This window comes from Aulonocara sp. 'chitande type north' Nkhata Bay, linkage group LG8 (genome assembly GCF_057382095.1).
Source record: "Aulonocara sp. 'chitande type north' Nkhata Bay isolate Kocher_YH1m ecotype deep benthic linkage group LG8, A_spYH_male_GT1.1, whole genome shotgun sequence".
Taxonomy (NCBI): Eukaryota; Metazoa; Chordata; class Actinopteri; order Cichliformes; family Cichlidae; genus Aulonocara; species Aulonocara sp. 'chitande type north' Nkhata Bay.
The window spans coordinates 18,094,765-18,110,336 of NC_141351.1; the positions used below are offsets into that span (position 1 = coordinate 18,094,765).

Consider the following 15,572-nt stretch of genomic DNA (forward strand, 5'->3'; position numbering starts at 1 on the left):
TACTTAAAACCCTTTGTACATCGTGCCTCATCTACCCTGATTCACATAATCACTTTTTTTTCAATGCATAAGCGCTTTCTATCTAAAATTCACACACATTCTCTCTACAATATATCAGAGAGCAACTTGGAGTTTATTGCTTGCCCATGGTGTTCATTAGGTGCACACTCATTGTTAGGTTCTATTCAATGATGTGAATAAGGGTGGCATGTTGGTGCAGTGCTTAGCAGTGTCCCTTCACAGGAATGTGGAATTAAGTGAATGTGGCTGTAGGATAAAATGCTTTGGATGGTTACCAGGATGAGAAAAGCTCTACACAAGAGTCAGTTCATGCATTTAACACTTCTAGGGCTGGACTTATGTATTCCATTATTACCAGGATGTCCTAAAAACTCCATAAAAAAATCTTTATTTGATCCAAGGGTTCTGATGAGGACTAAAAAAAGAGCATACTTTGCCCACACTGGCTTCATTGTCCCTGTTAAATACAGAATTGGATTTAAAATCCTTCTTGTCACACACAAGGTCTTGTATAATTAGGTCCCATCTTATTTTAAAGACTTCATAGCACTGTATCATCCCACTTCTCTCTCAGACTGTGTGTTTTGTCCCTATAGTATTTAAATGTAAAATGGGAGGCAGAGCAACTCTTGGAGCAGAGCAGCTTCTAGTTTGGATCAGGTGGCCCCAAATCCTCACTCAGGTGGCCCAGGGGCTTCCCATGATGCACTGAATGTTTCTTCTTCACTCACCTTTACACATTTCTCTTCCACAGCATGTTTTTATCCTGTCTTCCTCCTCTAACCTCAACCAGCAGCAGATGGCTGTCTCTCTCTCTCTCAGCCTGATTCTACTAGAAGTTTCTTTCTTTTAAAAGGGCGTTTTTCTTTTCTTCGATTCCGCTTCCTGAAGAGCAGTTGTCTAAGCATTTCACTGCATATCGTACGGTGTATGACTGTGTATGTGACAAATAAAATTTGAATTTGAATTTAATTTGATTTTCTATGCCAAACCGTTGCTCATAGCAGAGCATCTGACTGTTGGGCTTTTTCTGTTTTGTCTGTTTAACTGAAGGATTCTGGCAAATATAAAGCAACTTGAGGCAACTGTTATTATGAGTCAACGCTATGTAAATAAAATTGAATTGAACAGAAAAATTCCCGTGGCCTCGACTGCAAGATCAAAATTAATAAAACTTTTTAAATTCTTCAAACAAAACTTGACACTGTAGCTGGATTTCAACAAAACCTTTTTAATTTCATTGGTACTGTTTAAAAAAATCAGCGAGTCTGCTTTGATGCCAACTTAAACTTGGTGTGTGAACCGTGTTTGTGTATTTGTGGAGGGATTCGTGGTTGTGTGTGTTTTTTAGTGTGTACTGTGATGTACACGTGTGTGTGGGAATGTGAAATTGCTTGATAAGGCAACATGCAGTCATCAGTTTCCATTGGCCTCAAAGTAAGAACACACAAACCAGGTCCAGACACAAACACACACACACACATTTTGCTGGCTGAATCCGTTCTGTGTTAGCAAACACACACGTCCACTCTCACATACAGTACATGTAGACACACAGTTTTGCAGGGCAAGCAAGCTGTGAAACGTGTCAGAACACTGAGTGACAGCAGAAAGAAACGATCTGATTGGTTGAGACAGTTGAGGGGTGGGAGCTTCACAACAGTCAGATTTAGATTGTGTGAAATAAAAACCATCCTAAAAGCTACTACATATCCCAGAATTCAAGCTGTGCACAGAACTACACATAAAGCTGGTCTAATTTTTAAACCCAAACCTTCATTATGCTCTTTTAAAGATGAATTAATAAGAATAAGAATATTTTCAACTGCAATACAAACAACTGACAAATGTCCCATCTGCTTGTTTCTCTCGATGGTTTGCCAAACAGTGTTACAGAGACTAAAAAGCAGCTACACAATAGCAGAAAATGATCTTATTTTCTCCTTGAATAGTTATTTTGAACATTTTTCACACTATCCAGCACAGATTTCTTTATGAGAATTACTCTTGAAGAAGTCACGTGTCAGGCTTTTGTGATGTCTTCCAACTCGGGACTACCTGGAGGAAATTTCTTTTAATTTGGCACAATCATTCACTTTAAGTCAAGGAAGAACTGCAGCTCATTTAAGAGTCAAAGGTAAAATTCACAATCACCATACAAAACTTGTTTCTGGCATTAACTAAATAACTCATTTAATAACTACTAATTAAATAACTTCTATCAAAGTTTTACACAAATGTGAAGCAGAATTAAATAATGAAGGTGTGATACTTGACAAAAGCTCTTTTTTAGTTATAGTGAAACACTATAAGTGAGGGATAAATATAACCGCAAGGTAACAATTCTAGTTATTTTTTTCTCTGTATGTAGCTTTCTTTCGAAGTTGCTGAATTCTCTGCAGATCAATCAATTTTAAATACAGTTCTGTGTTTCTGAAACAATGCCAGTCAGCTTCTTTAGTGCTAAAAGTTGTTCACATATGAAGTCATTGTTACAATGGATGTTGCTGAGGTCTGAACTGCTTTGGAAAAAGGACATTCTCGAATTTTAAACTAAAATTATTATTATTACTTTTATTTTTGCGGGGAAACTTCCCTCTCAGTCAAATCTGATTAAACCTAAATCCTTAACTTAAGTAGTTCAGAGTAATAAGAGCTTTCTTCTCATTAAGTCTGCTTTCTCACACCTCAAATATTTAAATGTTATAGGAGTTTCTTTTAAAATGTTGCCTTTGCTTTCTCATGCATCACATGAACACATTTCAAGCTGCTGCTCTGACAGATGAATATTGTCTATTGCTTCCACTGTATTAACCCTAAACACTGAGTAGAAACACACACTAAGCCATTCAAAGCAACACAGAACAGCTGCTACTCTAGATTTAACAACACGTTACGAGTCATTCTACACATCTGTTCATGCAGTCTACTCTAACTACTTCACATGTAACTTCAACATCATCAAAGCACATTTTCCTGCACAAGCCTCTGGAGATTTGTTCTATACAGCAGCAGCTACACATGCACACACATACACGAGCTAACACTGGTACACAGACGCACTGACTGCAGCTCATCCACCCTCTCATGTCTTGCCTCAGTCGCACACTGTGTTATTGTTCGCACCCAGAATTGTATTTCCCCCAACTGTGACTCATTCGCCCAAAGTGCGAGTCAGTGCCGTAACGGCATGTACTGTATGTGAGTGTTTCATGTGTGTGCCGAATGTTGGTGTGTTTCTTTTTTGTGTGTTTGCGTGTGAGATTTTACTATGGGTTCATGTGGCAGAGCAACAACACCAGGATCATATCAGGACACCACTAACACACAGATGAGGCGGGGGTACGAAAGCTTCAGGCTGCTTTAAATTAGAGGGGAGGAAAGATGGCGGTGAGGACCACAGGGGGAGGCACCGGGGAGTGACGAGACTGAGCGGGGAGAGAGGGGCGGTTGTGCAGCATCCGGAAGAGTCTGTATTAGTTGATTTTGGTTCCGTAAAGTCACAAAAAAATATTGTTGAAGATCTGGAGTCTGGTACAGCGAGGCAAAGGGGGAGGCGAGGGGCAGGTGGAGAGCACGGGAGGGCCTGAAGATGACTAGTATCCCTGGAAGGGAGGAAAGAAGAAAAACATAAAAACACAAATATCAACAGTGGAAGACATTTTTTATATGTATAACAGTAAAAAACATCAAGCATATGTTAAAGATCATAAAGCAGTATTCCTCTTTTTGCTACTTAAAATTTCCATACAATCATATTTTAGATGATTCGATTTAGAGTTTTGCATTCATAGTTCAACATGAAACCAGCGGCTTCAAGCATTTTTCTGCTTGTGACCTCTTACTTTAAAAAGGCAGCCAGAAATCCTCATCATATCTGTGCAATCGCTGATTTGTTCACAGCAACACCAAACAACTTCCTTTTAAGATGTCCCACCTGGTTTCAGTGTTTTGCTGTCATTATAAACTTGCGTGCTTCTCTTTTTCTGCTAATCCGGTTTGTGTTTATTTAGGCCTTGGATTCTGGAGACTGGTACACAGATTCTTTAGGTTAGATTTTATTATTGTCTAAATTATGGTTTTACTCAATTTACAAATGCATTTTGCTTGGATGTTTGATCTTTACTAAATTACTAAACTGACGCACAGTAGCAGCTTGATCCTTGATAGTATAGGATATGCAACGTGATACTGAAACTTACTCTAGTGTATTTAAAATGAGAATGGATTCCAACTGATCTGCCTATCCATGCATTTTAAGAACTGAAAATACATTTTAAAATAATTGTATGTGTCTTAAAGCCTGGAGATGTGTACAGTAAAAACCTGTATAAACTAATTAATCTGTAAGTTGTACAGTTTTGTTTTGAAATCTAGAAGCCTGAAATCTGCTTTGTCTAACTTCTATAGCTCATCTCTTCTCAACACTAGCAGCTCCACATTAGTTACCACTAGAAGAATCATAGACTGTATATAAAAGATCAATGTGACCAATATGAAATTATCCAAATTCGGCCATTACTCTTTGTGTTTTGAAAGTAAATGTGAGAAGAGAGGAGATGATCAGGCTGAGAAATGCAGGGACACTGTTAGTTATTAGCAACTTGTAAATCACAATGAATGCCCACCTTCAAGCATACAGTGCTTTATTGTCTGTTTGACTCTAACTGGGATAAAACTAACATCATGTTGGAAAAAAACGAAGATATGTTGAGTCTCACCGGGATCATGGAAACTGGAAACTGGAAAGAAAGTCCTCTGTATAACAAAGGTGTATGTGACCGCTTTTAATGTATGTGTTTTTAATAAAATACATGAAATAAAAGAAATTGTTTCATCTTACCTCTCCTCCTTCCCCGCCCTGCTGCATTCCTCCATATTCTCCCTGTGGGAGGAGAAGACGTTAATGTGGATGGATTATAAACACGAGAGAGGTGGCGTGAATATTTCAGCAAGGATCAAAGAATGAACTGATGGCACCTCTAATTCAATAAAGCAGTTACAATATTTCCAAAAAGCATGCAGTGCCATTGAAAGAGCTCTTATCATCATGCGCAAGATTTTTCAGGAAAGGGAGAGTCAGTTAATTAATTATAGCTTTCTAAGATGTCAGAGGAACACTTTTGCCTACAGGCTTCTGATGCACAGGCCTTACAGGGAAGCAGTTCAGAGCATGCCATAAGAATATTCACTGCCTTGTCTGATGTTCTATAGATGTGGCTTAATGTTGCATAGACAAGCTACACGGTTAGAAATGAATTTTAGTATCACTGGAGCCTAAAGTACGCAACTTAGTGAGCATGAGAGGAAAATGTCTCAAATATTCAGAGGAAGAAGTCACAAAGTTATTTTTTATGTTGTATTACAACTTGGATTTTTCCTGGAAGCATGAAGGGTTTAATCCAAAGCCCCAAATGATGCAGGAATAAATTCAGGAAGCCTTACAGAAGCTTCTGTTCCTTCCCTTTCCTCCTGAAGCTCACTGAGTTTGTTGTACACTATTAACTAACGTTCACGCAATCCAATACAAAAGGGTTTCTACAGATTGTGTACACCTAACAGACTGTTAGCATCATGCACAGTATCCCCCCCCGCTTTCCTAACCCTCCCGATTTCTTTATGACCTATGACCCCAAAATGTTCTGTCCAACTGGCACCTCGTATACAGGCTCCTCCTATCAGGGAAACAAAAATGAGACACAAACAGCACAAACAACAAAATGTGAGAACAGTAACACACAAAAACAAAGCACAAGAAAAAAAAGCACTGGCACAAAATTATAACAAAAGAACAGCACACAAAACACACGACAATAAAGACATGCAGAAAAGACACAAATGTTAAATGCAAGAACATCTAACATCTGACAGAGAGTTCAAAGTATAAGAGCAGAAGGAGGACGATCAGTTTCAAGAGCTCCAAATGACATTAGAGTGGTAATTCAAAATTTTCTTATACAAGTTGTAATACAAGTTTTTTGCAAATGTGTCACAGTTATATGTATTTTATTATTTCTTTGCTTAAAAAACAAGCAAACAACACAGTGATGACATAAATAATAATTGAATCCGTAAATATTAAGTTTAAAAATGTACAATTTTTTCAGGCTGTGGAAAACTGGACAGACAGAAAAATCCTCTCACAAGCAGATGGAGCCACAATGACCTTAATTTACTCAGAGCAAATAAATGTAATTAAAGTTTCTCAACAGAGTGCTGCAGTAAAGAAATTGGATTTCTTTGGTGTCCTGCAGTTGTTTGATGTGAGTTCAGGGGAAATGGCTCCATCTAGTGTTCAACCTCAAACTAGCATTAAAGATCAGTTTCAGGCACAATTTAACTTAAATGTGCAGCTGACACTTTGTTCAGCTCAATCAACCCCCGATCCCGTTTTAAAAATGAAGTTTTCAGCATTGTTACTGCATGAGAACTCTGGTTCCCTTCTAGAGCTGCAAAGATGCTAATGAGGTAAACCTATGAAGAGTGTTGGTGCGACCCACAGTAACCATGGTAACTAACCTGGTTGACCAGCCCGGTTGATGCAGCAACGTTCTCGACTCCCTCCACACCCGCCTGCGCCACCTCGTTGGCTCCTGCAACCGCTGTTTCTCCGACAATGTTGGCCTGATCCACGGTCCTGTTGGCCACTGAGACGTGGAGAGCGAAAGAGGGTTAGTGTGTAAACTGCACTGTGAGAAAACAGTCCTGATTTTCACCTCAATGTGAAAATCTGTGCAAAGCTCTTTCCAGGACTTTGAAAAGATCAGATGGGGATGGGACAGGAAATCAGAACATTTGATCAGGAAAAGTGGTATGCAGTGTAGACAACATATTCAGATTAGTGTGTAACCATCTGCCCTCATACAGGTGTATTACCTGCCAAGTAGAACTGTAAATAAATATTTACACCTTTTTTCTCAAGTAAAATTCATAACCCTGCTAAAGTAACCTAAGAGTACAAAGGTTTTAGCAATTAAAGTACCTAAAGTAAAAGTACTCATTCTACAGTGTTGCTTGAAAATAGTTCATTATTCTCTAATGATTCATTAATGTGTGTTGTAAGCTATACAATAAAATACATTATATCACATAACGTAGCTTTTTATTTCAAGTACTGCAGAGTAGAAGTAGATGGTATCATAACAAAGAAGTACTTAAAGGATAAGCTTGTACGTCACTTGAGTGATGTGAATGTATTTTCCAGTACTATTTATGCTATAATCCTATTGATGCTTTCATCTAAGAGTGTTGGGCATGAACAGTAGTCTACCACAGTGACCCTAACTTTAGTGTGGAGTAGGCTTGGGCAGTGCCACCTCATGGCCCCCCCTATGGAGACACCCCTGAAACTAAGTTGATACATTGGCCTCATCACAGAAGAGCCTTTTCACATATATAATTTGCTAAACCAGAAAGATAGTGTTATTCACTTTTATTTTCTTTATAAAAAGCAAAGTTTAAAAACATCTTGAAACCTGAAGTTTGTCTTTCACACACAAATGACGCTGTATAAGAGGGTCCAGAGCAAACAACATCAGCCTGCTCAGTGGAGGACAAAGTGAAGTCTCCAGATCCTTTAGCACAACTGTAATGTCATTATTTAAAGTAATATTAAAAGTAACAGCACTAAACATTAAAATCCTTCGGTAAACATCTTATTTACTTTTTCTATATGACAGTTAAAGCTTTATGCAGCTCTGTTATTATCTGTATGGATTAGAATAAAATCAGGATTTTTCTTATTTCTACTTGGCCATAGTATTATTTTAGTAATAAGCAATGAACCACATTTGGGTCACCTGGAAGAGGACACCTGGTATTTAAACACATTTCTGATGATTGTACCTCTAAACGTGTATCCAATGAACAGTTTATTTGTACATACTGCTCTTATTTGATTTATACCAAAATTCAATATTTATGCTTTTCATATCTTAAATTTCTAGATACAAAAAAGAAGTAATTTGAGAAATCAGATCAGCATCTACAGAGCATTTAAGCCTTTATCTGTTCAAAATAAAAGGTTATCATCATCATCATCATCATCAACATCTGCACCTGCTAGTTGCAAAATCAAATTGAGTGACACATACAGTAGGTGGCATCTGTGCTTTATCAGAAATATTTTCAAACTTTATTTATGTATTTTTTATTTTTTTCGATTTTACTAGAGAAAAAAACTTCAACAATGAAGATTAACTGACGGTTAACCATCCCACCTACCTATGTTACAAAACATACCCTTGTAGCCATCTGGGACTTTATACCATTCAAGTGTGACTAAGAGCTCCTTGTTCTAAGAACCAGAGTGTTTCAGCACAGTGCTTAAAGGTGTAGCCATGAATTCAGTGCTGAAGTATGAATATATTCGGATGTTGTTTTTGTAATAAGAGAAGGGATCATAACGAACTCTTCGGGACAGCAATCACTTCATATTCAGACAACAAACCTCTGCATTCTCCCCTCAGAGGTTTCTGTTTCTATATTTATATGATCTTAATAGAGGCTCAAACATGCAGCTTTTCTTACCTGTGTTTACTGATGACACCACTCCCTCCTTTGTCTTACTCCCTGCAGACCAAAAAGGAAAAACAGACTTATATTCATGTACATGACTCATGCATGTTTCCTGTAAAATAAAGAGACACATTTCACACGCCCTGTTTGTCCTGTCTATGGTTTCTTTCCTCAGTAAGTAAAACAGTCAAATGAAACATAAACTATATAATAGATTTGTTATTAATGAATAATGTAGGAATAAGAGCAATGAGAGTTACATTATTAATAGCCTAATAGTAGCACATTTAATACACCAGTGCATTAAATGTTGTCAGAGAAATATCATAAAATGTTGACGGCAGATATTGCTTATGTATTTTTGGACATTTCTCAGCTGCTGTTGCCCCTTTAAACTCTGACATAACATTCCCAAGAGTCTCAGCTCAGCGTGATCCATTACTGTTTCTAAAAATACATTCACAGACCTACTTTTGCTCACAGTTTTGTCAGTCTGACTGGTATGTTGTGCGCTTTCCTGCGTCCTCAAAGGGTTTTGCCTTTTAAAATTTTTTTAATAAAGTCTGGACTGTTTAAAGATCCTGTTATCTTTACCACTAGCTCTAAAAAAGCTCCTTTCACTTGGAAACATTTTATTTAATTGGAAGTCATCCTGTGAATGGGCTGCAACAGCCGCACGTCTCTGTGTGTGCCTTCCTGCTTTCCAGCCCTGTGCTCATTACAGTATGATCCCAGCAGATTAAATTGTGGTTATGTAATCTGCCAACGTTAGGGATGACAGGAGGGAAGTATCCGAGCTAAAAGATAAGAACAGTAGAAAGAGTGAGAGGAAGGTAAAAAGGAACTAATGGAGGAAAGGAAGGCTACATCTGCAGATGAGTAAACTGACTGCACTCTTTTTTATAGTCACATAGATGCAGCTGCTGCCATTTACAGTGTCCCACATCCAGTCAGCCTTGCTACCTTCTGCTTCCCTCCATCTTTCAGCACGTTCCCCGTGGTACATGAGCCACGTGCGGGGTACTGAGCAGTACTGCAGTACAGCTCATCGCAGGCTGCAGTGACACAGCTTCTTTCTCAGTCAACAGGGGGAGCCCCCCTCCCGAGTGTCACTGCACGCCGTGACTATTTCAGCTGAAGAGCTGATCTGCCTGTCACCAAACAAGCCATGCCTGTGAAAGAATACATGACTTCTGAGGAAACTTTGCTTTATGATTTATCGAGTAACTCATAAACATCTTTTTGTAATAACGCCGATTCCAGCTGAAGGTGATGCACAGGACACAGCTGATCAAATGACAAGAATAAGAACAAAAACGCAATTGTTGAAATAATCCTTGTAATAAATTATAATCCTGATTGGAGGCATGCCTGAGTACACAAAGACGGCATGGATTAGAGCGTTTGAATGCATTTTTACCCATTATGAAACGATGCGTTAAACACAGAGAAATACAGCTTTTTTTCCAGAGGAGGATTTGCGCTTCAGCAATCCTGATGTGGTGAAAAATCCTGTTAACTGTGAATCCTTATGTGCTCTCAGCTAAAGAAAGATGCAATTTTACACACCTATATATAATCAACAACACGCTGTATTACCATATACATACAAATGAAAAAGGAAATTCATATTCCGTATTGCAAATACATCGTGTTAAATTTACAGGGCAGAAAAAAAAATCATGCTAATTGATTTCTTTCTAAAATAATTGCTATATATGTTGGTATATTTTCATATTATTGCAAAAATAAACACCTAGAATTTTTAGATTGTGTATTTTGGATTTTTCATGAATCTCTTTAAACAAAAGATTGTAATGAAACCATCAGTGATTACCAAAACACCGAATTAAATCTTAAAAGCAAAAATAAAGGGATTGATAAAATCACATGAAGTTAAATCTCTTAATTAAAAGTTAAAACTTAAGTTTTGGAGCTGTTTTGCGGCAGAAGCTTTTAAAAATAAATTAATAAATCACTGAGCATGTTGCTGTGTTTGTCCAGGTCTGGCCCATGTGGTGGAAAGCAGGCGTGCAAACCTTGATACTGTGTACTGACAGCCACATGCTGACGTAGGCACTCTGCTGCAGGTGGATACAGTGAAACCATTGACACTCTTCACTGATCACATCCCCTCTCCCCCTTCTGATCCTCCCCCTGTGATCTGCGTTGTTCCCTCTCTGTCTCTTGCTTCACCTTTACCCCCTTTCTCTTGCTTCCTTGAGCTTGTGACCACTGTCTACTTCCTGGAAGATCCAGGGTTTCTTTACCCAGCAAGTCTCAGCCCTCTGTCCCAATGTGTCACCTGTCTTTCTCCTCCACGAGCCACGAGACTACAAGCTCAAAGCTTTTGGTGACATAACACCCCTCCCTTCATTTTTTTACCCCCTGTTTTCTCTCTCTGTCTCTCTTTCCTGCATCCCTCCGTTCTTCCATGTCTCCCTGGGGTGGGTGTTTTGTGAGCTGTGGGGGGTGGAAGGAAGGAGCACTCACTGGGAGGCCAATCCTGCTGCTGTGACACCACAAACTAACACAAGCACACAAATGTTTTTGCGTCCAGCACAAACCGATGAGGGTAGAGCGTGCGGGAGAAGGAGGGTGGGGGTGGAGGGGTTGTGATAGAGAGAGAGAGCAAATTGCTGCAGTGCTCAAATGATCCTTGCCCTAACTCACCCCTCCCTCTCCAGCTTGTGCCGTTGACTTCCCCCTTTTTTTCATCATTATGATTAACATTTTGTAGTTGCTGCATGACGGTCAGACAGAGCACTGACAGGATAGACAGCAGACAACGATGGAGCCCTCCACTCTGATCGTTCCTCACCCACCCTCCTTACTTTTGCACCCCCTCTGGCCTGTCCCAGGTGGTGTGAAAGCCTGCTGCTTGGGATAACCTTGAAACGTGACGCAGTGGCAGCTTGAGCTATAATTAAAGTGCAGGAAACAACAGCATCTGTGCAAAGCACCCGAGGTAAAATATAAATGAATCATTTTTCTTGGGCATTTAAAATTGTATTTCCTCTTACACTTACATCATCTTGCGTCTTGCTGTGAAATGATTCTTTTTAAGTGTTTAAATGCTTTTTATAACACTTTTCTAAATATATTTTTTTCTTTTAATTATGAATGTAAGTCAGCTCTATTCTGTAAATTTAATTAAAAAAAAATCAGATAAATTGACACTCTGGAAACCAGTCCATCACTGGACATCCCCATCCAAACTGCTTCACAGACCAGTGATTTAATATAGTCACGCTGGTCAGGTGATGAAAGCCCGAGGAAGCGGCGTCACAGAGCTCTGCAGTGACCTCCTTTCCCTCCTTTTGCTCTTCTCTTTTGCTTTTCTTTTGCTTTCCCCCCAAACATCCACTGATCACTGTCCTGCTGCAAAGCTGTAACCCTCACTGTCTTTTCCTCGCTGTTTCTCACTGTCCACCCTCTGGACCCTGCACCAGTCCTGCAGCAGTATCCCACCAGCACTCACTCCATCCCCTCCTTCCTGCCTTCTCTTCTCTTTTTCCTCCTCCTCCTCTATCTGTTCCTCTCACAAGTCTCAGACATGGATCCCAAATCATATGATGCAAAAAGTACACGAAGTAATTCCACATATAGACCAAAAAATGAGTGCACCTCCCCCCCACAACCCTCCAAACTCTTTTTGCTGCATGATATATTACATACCTACATACATTACCCCCTCCTTGGTCTTAGCTGCTGCTTCCTCCATGCCAGCTTTGGTCTTCTCTGCGGCGGCCACCACCCCCTCCTTGGCCATGGAGAACCCCTTCATCAGTACATCCATGTTGGGCGATGAAACAGTTGGGCTCCCCTGCTCCAAATGGGCCTGGCTGGTTGGCTGGCTGGTGCTTACAGTGAGCGTGCAGAAGTGATGCTGTGAGATGTCAGAGTGTGTGGCTGGGTGAGTATGTGTAAGTGCCTGTTTCCTGGTGGCTCCTCCTCCCTTTGGTGCTCCAACAGAGGGCTGAGAGGAACACACAGCAGGGCTACAGCACTCAGACTGAGAGAAACAGGAGGGCGGATACAGCCAATATGTAAAAAGATGGGGAGAGGAGGAGGAGAGGCAGCCGGATGCTGCAGCATTTTCAAGTCATGCTGCAACCCCGCCCCTTTAGTCATCCCTCCACTCTCGTCCATCTTTTCTTCTGGTGACTCTCTCTCATGCTCAGCTCAGCCTCTGGCTATCTGTTTGCATATTTTGATTGGCACGCTTTGCTCTGGGCACACCTTTGTAGATGCTGAGGCTCCATGCGCTGGTTACATAACCGACGGATCCTCTTGTCAGATCATATGCATCCTTAAATTTTGCAATGTAATCTGCAGTTGCATCACAGAGCTTGTCCCAAACATTTGCTTCCTTTGTTTTTAATTTCTTAGCAAAATGTTCTTAGTTGATACTTTATTTATATGTTTTTCTATTCTTTTTACTTATAGTATTGCTGTTTATATTAATGCTTTGCCATCAGCTCAGATTTTTTTATTTTTACCACTTGAGCTGAATCAGAATGCATTAAGAAAGACAAAGAGAGCATCTACAGCTATTTCTGTGGTTGTGATTGGAGAGAAATTGCTTTGTCATCTTCACCTGAATGAGTCACAACAGCCCCGCTCTTCCTCTTCCTCCTCCTCCTCCTCTTTCTGTTTCACTCAGACATGCCGATTCAGCAGTGCAGTGATTCTGAGTGACATTGATATCACAACCAGGGTTTGAAATGATCCGGAACCTTCAGCACCTTCAGTCATTAAATCTGAGGCAGGTTAAGGTAATTTTCCGTGTGCTGCTGCCTGGTGTTGCTTCCAGTGAAAACATGGAGATATACTTGCTCAGTAATAAAAACAAAAACGTCCCACGACCCGCTACACCCTCAACACATCCTTTTTTCCTCTCGTCCCTGTGATGCGTTCGCGGTGCACATGTAAAGTTGGAGTGACATGCAGTGAAACGCACAGGAGAAGAAATGTGAGATTATTTTCAAAAGTTTAGCTTTTAAATCACACATTGGATCCGTACTTGGTATTTTGCTGTTTTTGTGAAATATCCTGCAAAATAAACTGTACTTGAATAATAATTTTGTGTTAGTCAAAGGTTTAATGAAGATACTAGGCTACATTGGTTGGTTTGCGGTAGTGTAATAAAGAATACACTGATTCACTGTATTGGACTAGTGCAGAAGAGGCTGTGGTATTCATGTAAGGCTGTAGGAAGGGTAGCAGACATCGATTTCTAATAAAGGTGATGATGCACACTAGATTCAATCACTGAATTCTACTTTATATTGTGCATTTGTTGGATATCAGCTTGTAAAACATCTGCAAATCAACGAAAAGTAATCAATATCAGAGTCATGTGACTTATCTACAGGTTATTCCTCACCAGCTAAATCCCACTTTACACAAGCTCCATTTTTTTTTTCAAAAAACAAAACAAAACAGTTGTTTGATATTAAAATGTTGGCAAGTAGGAAAATAATTATATTCACTGTATAATACTAGATAAAGGAAGGGATGAAGCTAGAACACCGTGATCCATGAAGCGCTGTTTTGCTGTTGCAGAGGCGGAGGGTCCCTCCTTCAGGTCTTTGACTGCCCTCTGGTGTTCACAGGACTCATCGCATCATGACGCAGCATTATGGCAGTGATGGGGGGTTATTTAGACTTCAGCTGTTAAGTCATAAGATGTATGATCATCAGTCACTGATGCTGTTTGCAAATCTTTTGTAGCCAAGTCCAAGTCAACGTGCACGACTATGAACGATAAACTGTTTACCTGAAAAGAGCCTTGCTGGTAGCCCCCCTTCATGCAGTTCCCCTCTGCTCTGCAGAAGTTTTCTTTCTAGAAATTGAATTTTTGGTTCTGTATTTTAATATTTTTTGTTGTGGCCTCACTGGTCAAGTCCATGTTTGGTGTGTCAGTTTTCACCAGAAAGTGCAGAAACATTAGGTAGCTGGTTGGGGAGCGAATAGCAGAAAAACACAGCCAAATATCTTTGTCATGTGTTGGTGAAGAAACAGAACTAAACAAAGAGTTAATATTGTTAACCCCTGGATGCTAACTCACTGCCACAGTATACACTGCTAAAAAATTTGAAAGGGGGATTTTAGAGTACAGCATCCAGCCAATCAATCTGGTCAGTTAAGTAGCAGAGGGAGTTGTTTTTGCTGCTTTGGTATCAATGAAATTAAAAACAGGTGCACAAGAGAGGCAACAATGACACAACCCCCGAAGACAGAAATGATTTTACAGATGGAGGTCACTGATATTTTTTCCCACCTCATGTTTCCCGTTTTTTCATTAGCTTTGCATTTGGCTGTTCTCGGTGTCACTACTGGAAGTATAAGGCAATAGCTGGACCCTACAGAGGTTGCACAACTACTCCAACTCCTCCAGGAGATGCAATTGCCAAAAGGTTTGTTGTGGGTATCAAGATGAACTCTCTGGACCCAATATCAGACACTACGCTGGTGCAGTGGGTCCTGGGTTCCTCCTGGTGCACGACAATGCCCAGGCTCTGGAAGGAGAAACCCCAGGAAACCTGTCATCCCATTAGGAGCTGTCACTGTTATGCATGCATATAAGCACATGGGGGCCATACAAACTACTGAGCACCATTTTTTCCATTTTTCCATTGAGATCTGATATGTTTTCAGTGTTTTATTAATTTGTTTTGAGAAGTGAATGTTAGAAAATAAGAAAAAGTTTAATGGCGTTGCTTTAAAATAAAAGCTGAAGATTGTGGCTCCACATGCTGTGTTCATATCTAAGGCTTTGTCAGCCCTGTTATCACAGCTGTGCCAGTGCCAGCGGTGCCACAAGCAAATAAACAATCATCTTATTATCCTGTCAAAAGCTGTTAGATGCTCTTTTGTTTTTGGTTTAGTTTTTATCCTGGTTTGCAAAGTCAAAGACTGCTTCTGCTTTTCCATCAGGAACAGAAATGACAGGAAACACGATTGATGAACGTCTCAATCATAGCACCACACCATGTTTCCAGCGGTTTACAGCAGTTCATTCAGCCGTA

The 15,572-nt window shown here is 39.9% G+C and overlaps 1 protein-coding gene across 2 annotated transcripts; it reads right to left on the reverse strand.

Annotated features, from left to right (window-relative positions):
• Positions 1-1,232: 1,232 nt before the first annotated feature.
• On the reverse strand, positions 1,233-12,588 carry sncgb (synuclein, gamma b (breast cancer-specific protein 1)). Of its 2 annotated transcripts, XM_086304019.1 has the most exons (6): positions 12,217-12,588; positions 8,551-8,592; positions 6,541-6,668; positions 5,679-5,696; positions 4,865-4,906; positions 1,233-3,626 (listed from the first exon to the last, which is right to left on the reverse strand). In XM_086304019.1, the coding sequence occupies exons 1-6, from the start codon at positions 12,335-12,337 to the stop codon at positions 3,618-3,620; spliced, it is 360 nt and encodes a 119-aa protein (XP_086160145.1). In that variant the 5' UTR covers positions 12,338-12,588; the 3' UTR covers positions 1,233-3,617. The 2 variants fall into 2 exon arrangements, with proteins under 2 accessions (XP_086160145.1, XP_086160144.1); XM_086304018.1 differs by lacking the exon at positions 5,679-5,696 and having other exon boundaries at positions 12,217-12,471.
• Positions 12,589-15,572: the final 2,984 nt, after the last annotated feature.

Bases quoted from the DNA above. Each gene is read 5' to 3' on its own strand.
- sncgb (XM_086304019.1), bottom strand. From the start codon at position 12,337: ATGGATGTACTGATGAAGGGGTTCTCCATGGCCAAGGAGGGGGTGGTG. The intron at 8,593-12,216 runs GTATGTAATATA...TTTGGTCTGCAG, and splicing joins GGAGGGGGTAATGTATGTAG to GGAGTAAGACAAAGGAGGGA. The intron at 6,669-8,550 runs GTAAGAAAAGCT...TCCACGTCTCAG, and splicing joins GGTGTCATCAGTAAACACAG to TGGCCAACAGGACCGTGGAT.